The sequence below is a fragment of the Plectropomus leopardus genome, chromosome 19, assembly GCF_008729295.1.
Source record: "Plectropomus leopardus isolate mb chromosome 19, YSFRI_Pleo_2.0, whole genome shotgun sequence".
Taxonomy (NCBI): Eukaryota; Metazoa; Chordata; class Actinopteri; order Perciformes; family Serranidae; genus Plectropomus; species Plectropomus leopardus.
Genome location: NC_056481.1, coordinates 27,982,107 through 27,999,680, shown reverse-complemented (window position 1 = coordinate 27,999,680; position 17,574 = coordinate 27,982,107). Strand labels below are relative to the sequence as shown.

Below are 17,574 nucleotides of genomic sequence, written 5' to 3'. Positions count from 1 at the left end.
TGATAATATCTAATAATTCCCAGGTCATTTCCTTTCCACCTTGCACTAGTTTTGTTTGTCTGTTTGTTTGTTTTTATTTTTGTTTTTTTTTCAATTAATGGGACATTCTTGCTCCTTATGTTTTTCTCAGTGTTTTCACAAGAAATCAAACCAATTTGCTGAGGTTTCAGAGATTTAAATGCTTATGAAAGGCGTCTGACCACAGCACAGGAAAAAACTAATGTGGATCCCCAGGTTAAAGGGTTAATTATTTTTGAATTATTTTTTTATGGCTCCAGTAATGGTAAATATGTATAACACATTTCTAAACCTCATTACAATAAGTAAATGTGTATGATAGTCTATGAGGAAATCTCTGAGTGAAATGGTCATCTGTCAAAAGAACATTGGGAGATGATGTGAAATGCACCTTTACTCTGGATTGTAGGATAATATGATGAGCTGGCTAAACACTAGGGGTCAGTGTCAGACTGCAGCAGTAACACACACTCGTTGTGAAACTTGTCTCTGTCAATAGACAGGTCCCCAGACTACACAGTGTTGATAATAGGCTCTACCAGAGGTTTGTGAGACTTGCTGAAAGTATTGGTCCTTATCTCAGTTTATTTCTGAAACACATCTTAGAGTAGCACATAACACATTTAAACAGGAAAATTCTCATGAGAAAATCGAGTGAATACCATCAGTGAGTGAAATGTACTGGACCTTTAAGGGAGTTGTCTCTGCCTGATGTTTTGCAGATCTTCATTTTCATGGGTACTGGTTATTCTTTGGTAGCAAAATGTTGTGTAAGAGTATTGCAGTGCTAAAACTACAACTACTGGGCTACAGTATGTCAGTAATTAAAAAAGGGAGATGACATCAGCCAAGTGTATATTGTGATCACATACAAAAATCATACACACATATGTAACTGTGAGCTCATCAAAACCTAGAACGACAGAATCACTTAATAATGAGTAAATTAAGAAGAGCAAGATAACACCAGTATTTAAACAGCTGAACAACAAAGGGGGTGGAAGGCACATTATGTGTGGGTGGTATGTTAGATAAAAGGAAGTTAAGCTTTTTAAGCATGATTATGTACTCGGTGTGTTTATGAATAATTTGGCTATCTGTTGCTCAACAGTCCATGAGATCATTTTCTTCATGTTTAACAAATACTCCTGAAATTCAGCGAACAGGAGAAAACTAATTTCTATATGCTCATCCCACTAGCTGTGAGTGATTGGGATTTGGGTTTAAAAAATTAAACGCAAAAGGAAATGCTGACAAATGATACTTTCTTACAATGGGAGTGATGGTGTCCCCTTGATTTTCTTGATCTTGTCAGTTCTGCGAACGCCCCACCTCCCTTTAGAAGCCAACAACAAAGTTATTTTCAGTGTCCTCTTTCCATTTTCTTCTTTGAAATTTCACAACCATCTATACTGTCCAAACACAAATGGATTCTAAACAATCCTCGAAGTGCTTTTGCAAATATGGAAAGATTTTCATTAAGTGCTTTAAATTAAGCCCTTTATTCGTTTATAGGCACACAACCTGCAGTCAAATAATGTGAAACCAATGTTGTTAAATGATCATTTGGATGTTTTTTTTTTTCCAATTTGGGCCCTTTTTTGTAGTTTTGGCAATTGTTCCTATTGTTAATAATAACGCTGTCATGACAAACTTAACTGTTTAGATATGGGAATACAACACGCTCTCAACCCAAGTTGCAATGTATTGCTGCTTCACAGTGGACTTCTGTGTCTACATATAACACTCTAGGTATCCTCTTGCATCTGCTCTTTATGTTCCGGGATGCTGCTACCACAATGTCAACACAAAACATAAGCACATAGTAGGATTACACTGCACTTGCAACTGCACGTGGCAACAAGCACTGGGACATCAACAAACGCACATGCTGGCACGGATGGTGAGGAATGGCAACAAAGTCATGGATGGTTGGGATAAGGGGAAGGAGGCACATGTTAATGTGTAGAAAAATAACATCACATTCGGACGGGATGTGTTGGTTCGGAATGAGAATGGGCTTGGGAATGCCATAACCCAGTGATTCTCAACCTTTTTCGTGTTCTTGACACATTAGGATAGAGACCCCCATGTGATTAAGATTTTGCTTCAGGGACCTCCATCTGAAAGGAAAGTTGCAAAGTACAGTTGAGGAGATAAACATGGAGGAAATGAAACCTGTAATCCTCCTATGATATGGCTGACTTGTTAGCAAGCAGTTGCCTATTTACACATATAGCAGATATGAAGCAACATAAGCATTCATTTAAAGTGGTGTTTGTCCACCTGGGAAATGTAAGACCAATGTACACTCTCTTTTAGCTCTGCTTTTGGTCTCCACCAACTCCTGAGAAAAATATCTGGCTTTTTTCTATTTTCTTCACCAGCATGTCCTAACTGTGTCTATAGGCTATTTGCTGCTGAGTAGGGAGCATACCGTGGGTTTTGAGAGCTTTTAGCTGTTGTACATTGGCTTGCTGCTGGAAACAGCAAGATGCTGGCTTGTTGATCATGTCTTATCATCTAACTGACCCATTAACCTTTAGGCAATGATGCAGCGTTCCCAGATCTCAGTAATTACTTGTGTGTACAAAGTTATTGTAACTGATAGGAATATTGGTCAAAATCATTAAAAAAAAGACCCAAGTTGTAATCAACCCTAATTATTCTTTATCAATCTTCCCAATCGCCACAATTAATTAAGTTTTTACAAAAGAACCTCGGGGATTTTGTTAGGATCTTGGCAAATTTGTTATGCTTTTTCTAGTCGCTTTCTCTATCTCTGTCTTCATTCTCATGCAGAACACCGTGGCTGTCCTCCTCTTCATCCTCCTCAGGCTCTTCCTCATCCCCACCTCCATTCATCATCTCCATCTCAACCTCCTCTGCACCCTCCTCGACCTCCCCATCAGCCCCACTGAAGGGATCAGCTTCCTGGGACACCTCCACCATCTCGGTGCCTTGGACCACCTCAACTGCGCCCTCACGGATTTTCTTGACGTGGAATGTGAAGGGGGGTACTTTGTACACAGCAGTCTTGGACCGGGCATAAACAACATGATCTGGCGTGAAGGCCTTCTTCACCTTGTCACGGGATGTCTGCATCTTCTGCTTCCGCTCGGGGTTGACAGTCATCCGATTTCCAAGCTTTCCCATTTTCTTCTCGATGTTGTGGCGTGTCTTCTCCAGGTTTTCCTTGGTCTTCTCTATGTTGTCCCTTGTTTTCTGCCTGGTCCTTTCCAGGTTCTCTTTTGTCTTCTGCTTTGTCTTCTCCAGGTTCGCCTTGGTTTTTTGTTTGGTCCTTTCCAGGTTCTCTTTGGTCTTTGCTCTGGTCTTATCCATCTTCTCCTTTGAGAAAACTGTCTTCAGGTTTTGTACACGCTGCAGGCTGCTGCGCTTGATGCGTTCAGCACGTGACTCCTCAATGGTCTCCTCAATCTCCACTCCCTCCTCATCTGACGAGAGGTCGACATGGGGTTTGTCTGCCTTCTCTTCTTCTCCTCCCTCCTCCTCTTCTGCAGCTTCCTTGAGCTCCAGCAGGCTGCCTCCTCTGCTTCCCGTCACAGACTCAGAAACCTTCATGGATTTGGAAATGCTCAGCTTCGAGGGAACCTTCACTTCATCCTGCGGAGAGGAGAACATAAAGAATGTCAATGCAACCAGTGTTGATGTGACTTACTAAAGACAGTGAATGAATGTAAATCAATGTTTTACTCATGAAATGATGGTCCACGATGGCAATGAAAATGTAGGCAGTCTTTATGTAAGCCACAAAAAGTCAAAAAGAAATATACGTAACCTGATGACACCCAACATAACCTACATAACCTTAATATCCTTAACCTAACCTATGTAACTTTACCTTCCTAAAAACAAAACCTACACAACTTAACATTAAGCATGTAACATGACAATGCCCAACCATGTTTATTTTCCACAACATAACCTAAGCAACTTTAATTTCCTGAACCTAACTAACATAATTTTTTGTTAAATATGTAACATTGTGATGCCCAACCATGATTCGCTTCCTAAACCCAACCTACGTATCTTTACATTAAATACGAAACATGACAACACCAAGCTGTGTCTCTTTTTGTTAACCTTACCTAAATAACTGTACTTTCCTGAATCTAACCTAGATAACTTTACCTTCCTAAACCTAACTTACATAACTTTATGCTAAGTACATAACATACTGACACCCAACCATGATTCTTTTCCTAAACCTAACCTACGTAATTTTTTGTTAAATATGTTACATGACGATGCCCAACCACGGTTCTTTTCCTAAACATAACCTACATAACGTTACGTTCAGTACATAAGAAAAGGATGAGCAACCATTTTTACTTACCTAAACAAAACCAACGTACCTTTACCTTCCTAAACCTAACCTATGTAATTTTTTGTCAAATATATAACATTGAGATGCCCAACCATGATTCTTTCCTAAACCTAACCTATGCAACTGTACTTTTCTAAATCTTACCATCCTAAACTTATCCTACATAACTTTACGTTCCGCCCAACCATGATTCTTTTACTAAACCTAACCTAACCAACTTGTTAAATATCATATGAAGTGTTGTACGTATATTTTTGTATGATACTATTTAAACCATTGTATGAGGACTTACTGAAAGTTAATTTATTTGAGTATAAACCTGCATGTCTGTCTATTTGTGCATTTTTCCATTCTCTTACTATGTGCTCAGGTACACACAGGTGAACTGTGGTGAGAAACATGACTCACCAGGCAGGGTTTGCTACACAATAGAGGCATTTGAGGCCAGCCTAAACAGAGATGTGGGCTGAGGCTAAGACCAAGTGGAATCTGTAACAAGACTCCAGGGTTTACTCGTTTATGTCATACCAGAAGTTGACATGACAGAGAAAAATGTAAGAGACAAAGCAATGGAAACATGGAAATGGAAATAGGTTAGGGGGGTTTTCTGGGAGCTGTTAGTGAAGTGTTGAAAAGTTTCGCAACAGGATCACACTTTGAGTGCAAAGCTGCACATGCCCTTTTACTCACATTTATAAGATAGGCATGGTACACACACAGGTTTTATACACAGGCACACACACACACACACACACAAACACAATCTAGATGTAGAGGAGAGGAGAAAGCTCCACGACGTTCCCGTAAGGATCAGGGAGAATTGAAGCTTTCTGGTCTTAGAATTTTTCTCTCTGCAGACTGACACATGCTCTGATTCTTCCAAATCTTGTATTCATCCAGAAATACAGTATCACAGAGACAAGAGCAACAACAGCAGGAGAGACAGTTTGACAGTGAGACTATTTTTTCCCCTGTAGTTTAGGTAGATAACTTAGTAATCCAAATAAGGAAATCATGTCAAGTGTGTGAAAGTAACGTGTTGGCTCATATGTCCTGAGTCAAACTCCTACCAAAAGTGGTCCCAAGTACCATGTCAACAGGTATTGTAAGGTCCAAGTCAGGTCTCAGGTCTCTTTTTTTTCATTCACTTTTCTTCATCTTTACATTACATTGCACAGTTTTTAGTCTATAGTGTAGGCTGCAGTAATAAAATACATTTTGATGGCATGTACTTGAAATGTACTGATGCAGTTGAATTTTATTTCTAGACTACATGATTCAAAGTAATGTTTTAATATGGTTATTTATAATAAAATATGAATTGTTGATGTCTAAACCTGTGAAGTCTGGCGAAGCACCCTGAGCAGATTCTCTGGAACTCCGCAAAAAGTCTGTTTGAGGCCCCTTGTGAACTGGATGAATTGTGGATTTGGACAGCACTCAGCACTCGTAGACCTCCTCTGAACGCGCCTGCAAAGTCCATAAGTCTGCACATGCGGTTAGGTCCAGACATTTGGATTCAGCTGAAGACCCGATTCACATAGCATGCAAAAGCAGTGTTTGACAGCAACCTCCCCAAACTGAAGCGAGTTTCACACTTTTGGTGTTCACATTGACAGCGTTGTGGCTGTGACACTTTTGCAGGGTTGCCTGCTGCTATGAGTTCTGTATTTCCACATTTGTAAGCACAAAACACTCATTTATCAAAGTTGTGCAAGCTCCTGCATTGTCAACATTTCGTACATAAAATGCCCTGTGTCAAGAACTGATGGGATTCTGTCCACAGAGAAGTTGTGGCTTTTAATTTTAAACTGATCCAGGGAAGTTTCAGTAAATTCAATATTTTGTCATCTCTGTGACAGAGACTTTTCAACTGCTGTAAAAGGTGGTATAGCGTTAATATAACGACGACCAACTTTACCATCTGTTTCTGCTGACAACTGCACACGGCTACGTGAAAGAAATCGGCGAACCACCGTTTCTCTAGATGTGCCGTGGCTGACAAGCAGCTGAGACGTGCCTGACCAGCACTGCTCATGCAGGCAGCGTGCATTTTCTTTCTTTGTTAACATGGTTCAGTGACGCTCATGCACTACTTCAGCATGCAATATGAAAAGGGCCTAAGAGTAGCAGTTCTTTCATTCTGGGTGTAATTCACTTTTCAGCCTCCATGGAGGACCCACTACTTTGGCTTTGGTTGGTGTTTAGTCTTGTTACATAGAGGTCTTGTTCAGCACAGTTTTTACACCTCCTGTTCACAAACCACATGTAAGTATGACCATGTGACCTCAGCCCGCCCTGATAAAACATTCCTGCACAGCATAACTTTATGCTGCTCTCATTCTTCCAACATCTATCCCTCCCTGGCCCTTCCATCAACCTTTCCCTCGCCTTTCCCTGTTTTCATTGCAGAGGAGGGAGCCTTTCTTTCCCTTTCTCTCACATGCCTCATTCACCTCGTAAATACAATGCTCCGGCTTATTAATGGAGGGCTGAAAGGAGAGGTGAGGGGAGGTGGTCTTCCTCTTTCCATCACAGCAAATCCTCATCCATTTCGGCTCCTGAATGTCTGCATGAGGGCCAATACTTGTTGTACGTATTGTCTTTTCCTCTCCAACTACTCCACCTATATGGTCAAAACAGGAACACAGCGGAGCCAGAACAGAGGACCATGGGGAGGGGGTAAGGTGTGGAAAAGAAAGATAGTTTTCTGCTGTCGTAGGAATCGAATAATCGCACAAGTGGGATGACGCTTCAGAGTCTTGGGAAACCATCTGCTCAACAGGAAGATGATAGCATCAAAGTCATCTTGGCAGGAAGGTGGAGGTATTAGAGCTGAGGGGGGGTCTAGTCTACTGTGTTCTGTTGCAGTGTGATGGTGGTTTTATGACCATATTGTACTACAGTATCCTGGGTAAACTTGACCTTGGATGAGGGAACTCGGCTTTCCTGAACAGCTGTGTTGACAGGTTGGGCGCTGGAAAATACCTGCCCTGCTAAAATTCATTACATCGTGTTTCCATCTGGAGGACAATACAATGGGTGTTGTAAATCGCTTAAGCAGTGTGCAGGCCAACTCTCTGACATGGACTCACAGTTTGTCACCAGAGTTCTCATTGAAGGTGGATACTAGGGTTGAATGTGTGCGTGCAGCTTTTTCTTGTGGAAATACATCACTTCAATCCAGAGAGAATGGAATTTCCTGCCATATCTTCAAGGAACATTTAAACACTATTAAAGTCCTTAAAAGAAACATGAAAACTGCAAATTTATTCAACACTTACAGGGACACTTTCCTGTTTTTCAACCAACCAGTAAGACATCCAGCTCCTAGCAGGTTGACTCGAATTATCTCAAAATGGTCTCAAAAAATTCCTTAAGACACTGATGATGCTTGAAATGAATATTGTGAGTTTTCGTTACCAGAGTGGGCGGGACAATTTCGATGTTTCGACATGACATCAAAAACTGTTGTAACTTCGCCCCAGATGGTCAGATCTTTACAACATTTTACAGATTTATGAGTCCAGGCCTGAAGACATGTGCAGTGCAATTTTGAATCATAGTTATAGCGCCACCTATTGCAGGAAGCAGGAAGTTACTTTTCATACTCTTTGATTTTTCCCCTGTAGCAGGTTAACTCAATAAATCTCATATTCAATTCGAATACTGTAAAGACCTTCATGATGCACAGAAATTAAACTTTTGAGTTTTCATCAAACGTGGTTGCCAAAATTACGCATTAATCGTCAGCCATTTTGAATTGAATGTAAAATTGTGCCATATTTTTGGCCATTTTCATTGGTTGCAATTTTTCGATTTTCTTCTACATATTTCATCCAATTGACTTCAAAATTTAAACATCCTCTCAGAAGGCCCCGAATATCAAAAGTTATTACATTTGTGAGTTTTCATCACACCGTGTGGCCGTTAATGGGCCAAACATTTCCATGTCTCGCCATTAACCAAGAAGGAGTTTATAACTCTGAGGGACATGGTCCAATCTGCACCAAACTTTGCATGTTTGATGACAGTCTTGCCCTGAACACATCTACATGACAACCATTATCATGACTTATAGCACCCACTACTGGCAATATTAAATCTCATGGAAATTACATGCTTTCTTCTTTGATGGACTGCTCCAACAGATTTAATCCGATTGACTTCAAATCTGGTGACAAAACCTTTAGGACCTTAATGATGCCTCACTCTGAAGTATAGGTTTACCATGAACGCTGTTGCCATGGAGACCCAGTGTTGGCCGCCAAAAAGGAAGTTGTTGTAACTTCACTTTGCATCGACCGATTGGCCCCAGATTTCACAGTTGTGATCAGGCTGCAGCCCTGAACACATCAACATGTCTTTTAACTATGATACTCACTGAGGCACTTACTGGCAACAGTAAGTATGCCTCGTACCACAACTATCCTTTGATTTTCATGAAATTTACATGTTTTGGTCTACAAATGATGTAGATAAATGTCATGGAAGAAGATGATCAGCAGAAACATTAGCTTTGGGGACCATGACATCCAAAGCCAATCTTACAGCAACCCAGCTTTCAAAAGCTGTTATTGAACAATGTCTGTGCCCTTTGAACTCTGATTTCCAGTGAGGCACAGTGCACTGTGCACAGTGCACAGCAGAAGGGCATAGCAGCTTCTGTCAGTTGTACCGTAGAGGTGCAGATTATTAAACAAAGTTTGAAAATCGAATTGACAAAATAATCAGTTTAATTCATCAGCTGAACCTGGGACTTTTGGAGGACCTGGGGCTATTGGGCTGGTGCTCCTTTGCTCAGTAATGAAACCTTAAATTAATGGGCCTTGGTGTGACTATTCTGGAGTCATGAAATCTTAATATATCCTGACGATCCTAGAAAAATGGTTAATGAAGCTGAACCCCTTAAGCTTTTAAAATGAGGTGTACCTGAACTGTTGCCTTCTCTGTGAGGAGCCTGGACATACAGCGTGTGCTTGGGGAAAGCCCAGTCTGTCAGTTCAGAGTGTAGGAGGTCACAGGATCATGAGTTTGCATAAGAGAGACTCAACAGAAGCCAGGGTACAGGAGGGAATTCTGTGCTGCGTGCAAGTGTGTGTGTATCCAAGTACATGGAAAGAGTGTATGGGGAAGTTCAGGCATTCACCTTGGTGTGCTGACTTCCTGACCCTCCTAATTTAATGGGACATTGTTCTCCACGAGGCTGCTGCACAAAAGACAGGAAGGTACACTCGGAGCCATGGAAAATAGACGAATGGGGTATGTAATGGTTCTGTGAGTTACAGTGTGTGTGTGTGCGTGCGCGTGTGGGGCAGTGATACGACATTTTGCTTTTAGCTCTTGCAAAATATGCAAACGATCATTTCCATATCTGGTTTGTACTTAAATTACAAAATGACAATCAGGGGGGAAGTTAGTTGCAAAACACTTTCTTGTGTGTGAGTGTGTGTGTGTGTGTATGTGTGTGTGTGTGTGTGTGTGTGTGTGTGTGTGTGAAAAAGAGAGAGAAAGAGAGACAGAGACAGAAAGACAGTCAGTATGTCCTAGAGCAATGGGATAGGTCTCATGATTTGTTTTAGCACAATGTGGAGCTATGCTCTCTGCTCTTTATCTCTTGTTATGCCTTCTTGTTATGTGTCTGTGTACGTGTGTGTTTGTAGTGTGTCTTTGTGTGTGTTTGTGTGTGTGCACACATGTTCACAGTGCACTGGATTTCTGTAACCAGTGCTGCGTTCCTCTCTCCCAGTACTAATAACACACACACACACACACACGGTCACATTTTTCATTGTTCATACTTTTCTCTTTTTCTTTCTTTCTTTCTTTCTTTCTTTCTTACTTTCTTTCTGTCTTTCTTTCTGCCTTTCTGCCCCTCCTCAGTGTGTCAGTGGTGGGCACGTAGCTGGATGTAGTGACTCATGGCTGCTGGAAAAGTCATTCGTCTAATAGGTGTTTACAGTACTTTTACTCTGGTTCTCGTCCTTTACACTTTTGAGCTCTCTGGCATAAAACATATAAGTAGGGTACACTGTAAATAATACTGCCAATATCTGTGGTGGACATTATCATCATACTTACAGTACCTGTCAGCTGTATAATCAGCCCTGTGGGAAATTAGACTGCTCAAACTGTGCAGTCAAAGACAATTTCTGAAATGCCAGAAAACCAACAGATGGTACAACAGCCATATTGCTGATTGTTTCATAAAGACCATACAGATTAATGCTGTTAAACATGTAAAATTAAAAAAAAATGCAGCTGATGTCTCTAATCTAGCTGAAGCTAATTTGCAGCCCCTGTACCTGTCTTAGCTTTTAAGATTTATTTATCTATTAAAAACCGCAACGCAAGTTGAGACTGAAATGAAAAGGTAAGAGAGGCTGATTAAATCTTAAATCGAAGCACTTTCTAATATGAAGCCTATAGTTGTAACAAAAGCCTATCATTGTGTGTGTGTCAGTTGCTGAGATCAGCTGGCTGATGCTCTGTGTTGTCAGCACAACGCAGTGTTTTTCTTTCATGATGAGTGTGCATGGTGACTTCTGTCCCACTGCTCACTCTACTGCTGTGCAGCGCAGCACAAGTGTTAAGGCATGAGCCTCTACGGTTTTTCTCTCTTACAAAGTTGCTTTTACTTTTAGTTGTAATAGATTTCATTTTAGTTTCCCAGTATGAAGACTGGTGACCATTAATAGTAACAAGCATGGCCTGTGTTGCAGTTTGCCAGTGTTTATATATTTCCATTACAAGGAAATGATAAAATGGACTGTGCTTTACTGGTCTTCTAACCAATCAGAACACTCACACTACATGTCACATTCACCCATTCACACACTTGGCGGCCGAGGCTACCGTACAAAGTATTACCTGCTACTCAGTAACCATTCAAACACACTCATGCACAGCATCAGGGGTAATTTGGGGTTCATCATCTTGCCTAGTGTTTTCAGAAACATGTTACAGCTTACTGACATTGACCTTTGACCTCCAACCACCAGATGCTAATCAGTTCATACTTGAGTCCAAGTAGATCTTTGTGCCAAATTTAAGCAAACCCCCTCAACGTTATCTTCAGATTTTGTGTTAATGTCATTGAGATGATTGCAGGGTCACAGTGACCTTGACCTTTGGCTGCAAAAATCAATTCATCCTTGAGTCCAAGTGGATGTTTGTGCTAAATCTGAAAAACACCCTCAAGGTGTTCTTGAGGGAATTTCAGACGGACAACCCGAAACCATAATGCCATCAGCCTTGGCTATCACAGGCCCGGTGGCATAAAAATCTAAAACTGTTTGCCATAAAAATCTAAAAAAATTTGTTTCAAAAATCGTGACAAAAATGTGACATATACACATTCAGTACATATGTTTAAATTCTTGTAACGAAATTGGTCCTTTAAGCAGGAATGTCACAGAGGTATCCTGACACCTTAACAACAGATGGAGGACTTCTGTAGTTCTTCATCTCCACTTGATCAATTTCTTAATGCCATTACCTAAATCTTGCTGTTGATTATGACTTACATCTGACTCTTTGCCTGTTTTCCTGTCTGTGCCTGTGTGTTTCCTGAAAGTCGCCTTTCAAAGATGTCTGGGATGTTTCATGTGGGCATATTTGGATTTTTCTGGGCGTAGCCAGTGGTGAGCCACTGTGCCTATCAACCGGCAGAGGGAAACCATGGCAGCAACAACAATGCCAGAACACTTACCTCAGCCCAGTGTGTGCCAAGTGTGTGTCTACACTTCTAGCCTCAGGCTGACAATCATTTGTTTTTCAGCTAAATCTGTGCTTTGTACTTCATCTCATTAGTTCTACACTGTAGTTTCTGATGACGGTTTTGTCTAATGTCTGTAAATAAAAATCATGCCAGAACTAACTGTTTTCAGTTTTATTGCCTCAGTTTTACTTGTATCTCCATGGTAACAGTGGTGAGCCTGACTGGAACTACAATGTTTCTGGATAACTTTATCACCAAAAAAACTACTGCTACACTGACTACTGCTAGAGTTGTGTGTGTACGCATGTACACTGTAGGTATATCTGTGCAAGCAAGTACACAGATGTGTGTCTTTGTGTGTAACTGTGTGCATTTGTGTTTTTGAGCACATCCTTATACAGATGTGTAATATGTATATGCATGCTAATATAAAAATGCATGTTTGTGTGATGAAGGTCTTTGCATGAGTAGTGTGTGTGTGTGTGTGTGTGTGCACGCGCATGTGTGTATATGTGACCATATATGGGACATGGAGCACACCATGGAAGCTTTCCACTCTGAGCCCACAGTGCAGCTACTCATCAGCGTGATGCAGAGAGAGAGAGGAATCCCGCTGCAACACACCCCTCTCTGTTTCTGTTTTCCTGTTTAAACTCTAACCACCAAGAACCGCCCTACTGCTGTGGAAAGGCCAGATGTGTGTGTGTGTGTGTGTGTGTGTGTGTGTGTGTGTGTGTGTAATAGAATTCCAATGAATACAGCACATGTACATGTACATGTACAGTACAGTACAGTACAGTACAAACACACACACACATACACACTCACTCAGTGAGGGGATTTTCCAGTAAATCCAGGAAAACGGGGAATCCTCTTGACATAACTGCTGATGTAAAAAGTAACTGGGCCGGTCTATGGAGCAAATGAGGACATTGGGTTTCTTTTTCCGCAGCTTCGGAATAACAAATGCCAATTTATTTAAGTTGAGAAAACAGCCTCACCACAATGTCCATTTAGTAGCTGCTTTTGAGCTTTTGATCATTTCACATGATGTTCATCAGCCAATGGGGTTTACCAAGTTGTCATGGGAATAAAGATGAAGATCATGTGATGTGATAGGGATTGAGAGCTTCAATAAATGGACTCTAATGGATTTGTGTCTCAACTGCTGTTTTCAAGGTCAAGAATAAACTTTGACCCTCAACTCCACAGCACTTAAAAAGAAAAAGGAGTAATCATACATCTTCCAAAGGCCTTGGTTCCTAATTCTCCTAGCTACGGGCACAGGTCTGCAAGCACATGCGCAATAGGCATCTACATAGGAGCATGCCTAAGAGTTGCAATTCATATAAAAAATTTCCATCTTTTATTCAGGATTTTTTCAAAAATATCCTTCCATTGGAATGGACAGTGGATCTTAATGTCAGCATATATATATATATATATGGGTGCATTTAGAGTAGAAATTCAATTCATTCATTTTTATGTTTGGAACATAATTGGGTTCTGAATGGGTTAAGGCTCAAAGTTATGAATGATGAAGCTCCACCCCTTACTTCCACAGCCCCACCCCTCCTTCAAATATGGTCACATCTGGCTCCAAAAAAAGCATGCTGGCTACAACCGAAATGGGTAACTCCAGGTTTCAAATGGGGAGTCCACAAACCAGTGGGTGACGTTACTGTAGCTACGTCCATTATTTTATACAGTCTATGGCCCTAATGTCCTCGGTCAAACTGGCTTCTCAGGGTGATGGATGTGCAGGCATACATTGCTTTAACCAGTGAAGAGACTCTGTGTGTGTGTGTGTGTGTGTGTGTGTGTGTGTTTTCAGTACATTTCTCATGTGAGTGCCATGGGAAAGAGTGTAATGGTCACACACAGCATAAAACTCTGGGGAGAGAACTCCCTACTCTCCTCCTGTTTTCCACTTGTTCCCTTTAATCAGAGACATGGGACTGGGAGAGAAAAAAAGAGAGAGAAGTTGCTATATAAAGTGATGGCATGCCGCAGGTCCCTGAGGGGGGAGAGAGAGGGATGAGTCACCAGGTCTGTTGTTGCACTGGAGCACAGCAGCAACCTTTCTTTTCTTTTTTATTCTTTTTTGCTTCTCTTTCTCTTCCCATCAATCTCTTTTCCTCCCTTGTGGCATTCATCCCTTTCTCGGTTTCTCTCAACCTCCCTTGGTGTGTACTGTCTGTGGTTTCCTTACAGTCAGTGGTTTAAGAGTCAACTAAGATTCTCAGATCACTGAGGAATGAGACAGATCAGTGTCACAGCTCCATGGCAACCAAACACAGTGAAACCAAAATATTTCTGTGCCAGCTGTGGGCCAGATAATCTCACTTTTTTTTTTTAATTTTAGTTCAGTTCACTTGTTCCAGGAAGGCTTTAGAGTCCTTGACCACTCATCACCATTCATCTTAGTTCATAGACTGACATCCTATTTGCAAATCACATTTTTGCTTTTTTATATGTCTTTTCTTCCTTTTTCCTTTTTTTTAAGCAATGTATTCATCAGAAGTGTGAGAAATGTGTCAGAGAACAGTCTTGTTTCCATTGAGCACTTGATTGTTAAATCTGGGGTAGGCAGTTTTATTTTGAAATAATTGGGCAAAAATACCATAATAAGCTTTGAGCATATTGTTATTCAATTTATCTCAGAGAAGACTGGACTTCTGCACTTCCTCTTGGTTCTGTTTTAAGGCTTTGGGAAATCTAGCCCATTGTGGAGACTTTGGCCAATCACATGTCATTTCAGAGATGTTCCTATTGGCTGTTCTATAATTGGGGATTTGTGTGCAGATCCTTTTGGTGAAAGCCTGATTCAGTGGAGAAGAATCCTGCAGGTAAACGTTGCAATTCCACGATGGCAACAACTGGTTACATTCCAGAGCAATCCAAAAAAAAAAGAGTATTGCGAGGGGTTTAAAAGTTAGAGAGAAAATGTTCCTAATAGTTTAGCACTCTGCTAACTGAGCCAATAGCTTATGGTTGCAGCTTCAAGTTCACATTTACGTAGCTAACGTTGCTTGAGCCTCGAATCATGCTCAGTATGATTCCATGCACTGTTAAGTGGAGCTATGGTTAGAGCTCTAGTAGGTTATTTAATTGGACTACTGTTCTTGTCTTAGTACACAAACACTGGGGGAGAATCTATTTATTTATGTCTCACTTCACCATGGTAGGTGGAGATATGCTCCCTTTCAGCTTGTTGCTAGAGACCACCAAGCCAGGAGAAAAGGGGCAGTAGCTCTAGAAATGGACCCCCACTCAGCTGCTGCAGTAACCTGAACCAGCCAGTGTAAATCCAAGCTCCAGAAGACCGGACAAACTCTACTTGCTACCTGATCAGCAAACTTTCAGTTGCTGCCATTACACAAAATAAACCTGTGCTACCACCACCCCACTTTGACACGCAGTGCTGAGGGATTTGTGGTTGCCAAGCCTCAACCGTCGACAACCAAAGATCAGTCTCAAGAGCTGCTGCCCCCTCTCCTCTTGGGGAAGAAGTCCACAGTGATGGGGGCGAGGCAAAGGGACAGTGAGATGGCTAACATTACCTAGCCAACTTCTGTATCACTTGTGATCTGATAAACAAACAGAGAGAGAGCAGGGTGAGAAGGGACCGAAGTAAGATTCAATAAATCAATGAGAAACACTGGGATACTGCATGGAGTGCATGCAGATGCACATAGTTGCCTGGTGGGAGGGGTTTAGTACAGAGAAGAAAGGAAGGTTTTTTTTTTTTTAGTATTTTAAGCAAACAAAAGAGTAAGAGGTTAATTCAACTGGCCTGAATAGTGGACAGTGGGAAAGTTGGGTGTACTTTTTATAATTTAGCAGGACAGTTCATCATATTCCTTATATCTATATTATGAATTTAAAATATTAGATTATGTATTAAAAATAATGATAACAACAGTAAACATATTGGACCAACCCCCTAAGAAAGAAAGCAGATGTTGACCTATTCCTTTAACCCTTTGAGACCTGGAGCACACACTTTATAATAAGAAAAGTAATGTGATTAAACCTTTGAACCCTGAACAAATTGATGCAATTTCTTTAAAAGAAAATTAAAAAAAAAAAAAACACAGGGAAAAGGCGATGAGCAACTTGGCAAAAAAAATCACAAAATGCACGAAATTAGTAGATTTTAAAAAACATTTTCAAAAAGATGCCCTATTTACATATTTAAACAATATATTACAAAATAATTAGCATTTTTAAGCACTTTTTTCCAGGTTTCAAAGAGTTAAATTACTTCCATCAAATTTATTGCTAATATTTTCATCACCTCTATCCTCTCCTCTCCTGGCCAGATGTACTGTATCTCCTTGTGTTATTTCGTGGCCCGCTGCTTGTAATGACAGCATTTCTTATAGTGCTTTAAGGCACCTCTGCAAGTTTCTTTGTGTATTCAGGAGCCATAACAGCTTGCACAAACTTCTTTTCTGCCTCAACATAAGAGCTTTGTGAGGATGCACACATGAATCTAACACAAATAAGGATTTCTTGAGGTGTTTCCAAGGCTGCAGACACGTGTGTTTGAGGCAGCTCATTCTGACTCCTTTAAGCTTTCATGGCAAGACACAGCTTGCCATTGTCGACTATCACTGGAAGTTGCTTTTACGACATACTTGGGGTTGGCGGGTATTCTGATCATGTACTTTCATGTAAGAGCACACAAAAACACACACACATGCAAATGCAATCCCACAGAGGCACACACTGCTTAGTGAGTAAACACAGAAGCCCATCATTAATAATTCCTGAGTGATAAAATCTTTAAGGATACTATGTACCATTGTAGCACCATATCCAAAGACAACTTAATGCATAATCGCTTACTTTTCAGACATTTTAATTTGCACTGCATAATTCTGCTAATAAGGGATCTAATTAACTATGATGGGGTGAGCAACTGAAGCTCAGCAGCCCTGTCTCCCTCCTCTCTGGCCCTCTCTGAGTCTATGTACAGTTCCTCATGCTTGACTAACAGGAACTTGGACAGTGAGGGATGACAGTGGTTGTTCCCATGGTCACCTTGTGTTACTCTTTCCAATAACAATGGAGGAGATTAGTGTTTATGGAGAGATTTACGGAGCTGCAGAAGAAGTGGTTTCTTCCTCTGCTGTTTGCGCCTGTCCTTTCTCTGTGCAATGTTTCACTCGCTTTAAGCTAACAGGACTGTTAGGCTAAAGATGAGCACAGTCACAAGGAAGCCACTTTTTTAAAGGGGTAAAGTGATTTTGTGTTGCCTATTTTGTAAATAAGAATGGTAAAAATCAGAACAGCAGAAGCTGTGATATCCTAACTTTACTGTTAAGTATGGGACCAGCTCAAAAGAGTTTTCTCCTAAGGTGAGAAAGTCATAGTCTGGTTTTAGTTGGAACCAAGAATGAGAATTCTAAATTCAGAAAGCTGCTTTCAAGTAAGACTTTATCCAACTGATTCCAGGCTACAAGGACTGGAACTGAACATT

General features: G+C 40.9%; 1 protein-coding gene across 1 annotated transcript in view; it reads right to left on the bottom strand.

Moving 5' to 3' along the window:
- Positions 1-583: 583 nt before the first annotated feature.
- Positions 584-17,574, bottom strand: part of cavin1b (caveolae associated protein 1b) — a 32,530-nt gene continuing 15,539 nt past the window's right edge. The window contains exon 2 of the mRNA XM_042507767.1: positions 584-3,642. Coding sequence (XP_042363701.1) covers positions 2,782-3,642 — 861 coding nt within the window. The 3' untranslated portion in view covers positions 584-2,781. The remainder of the gene's footprint in view (positions 3,643-17,574) is intronic.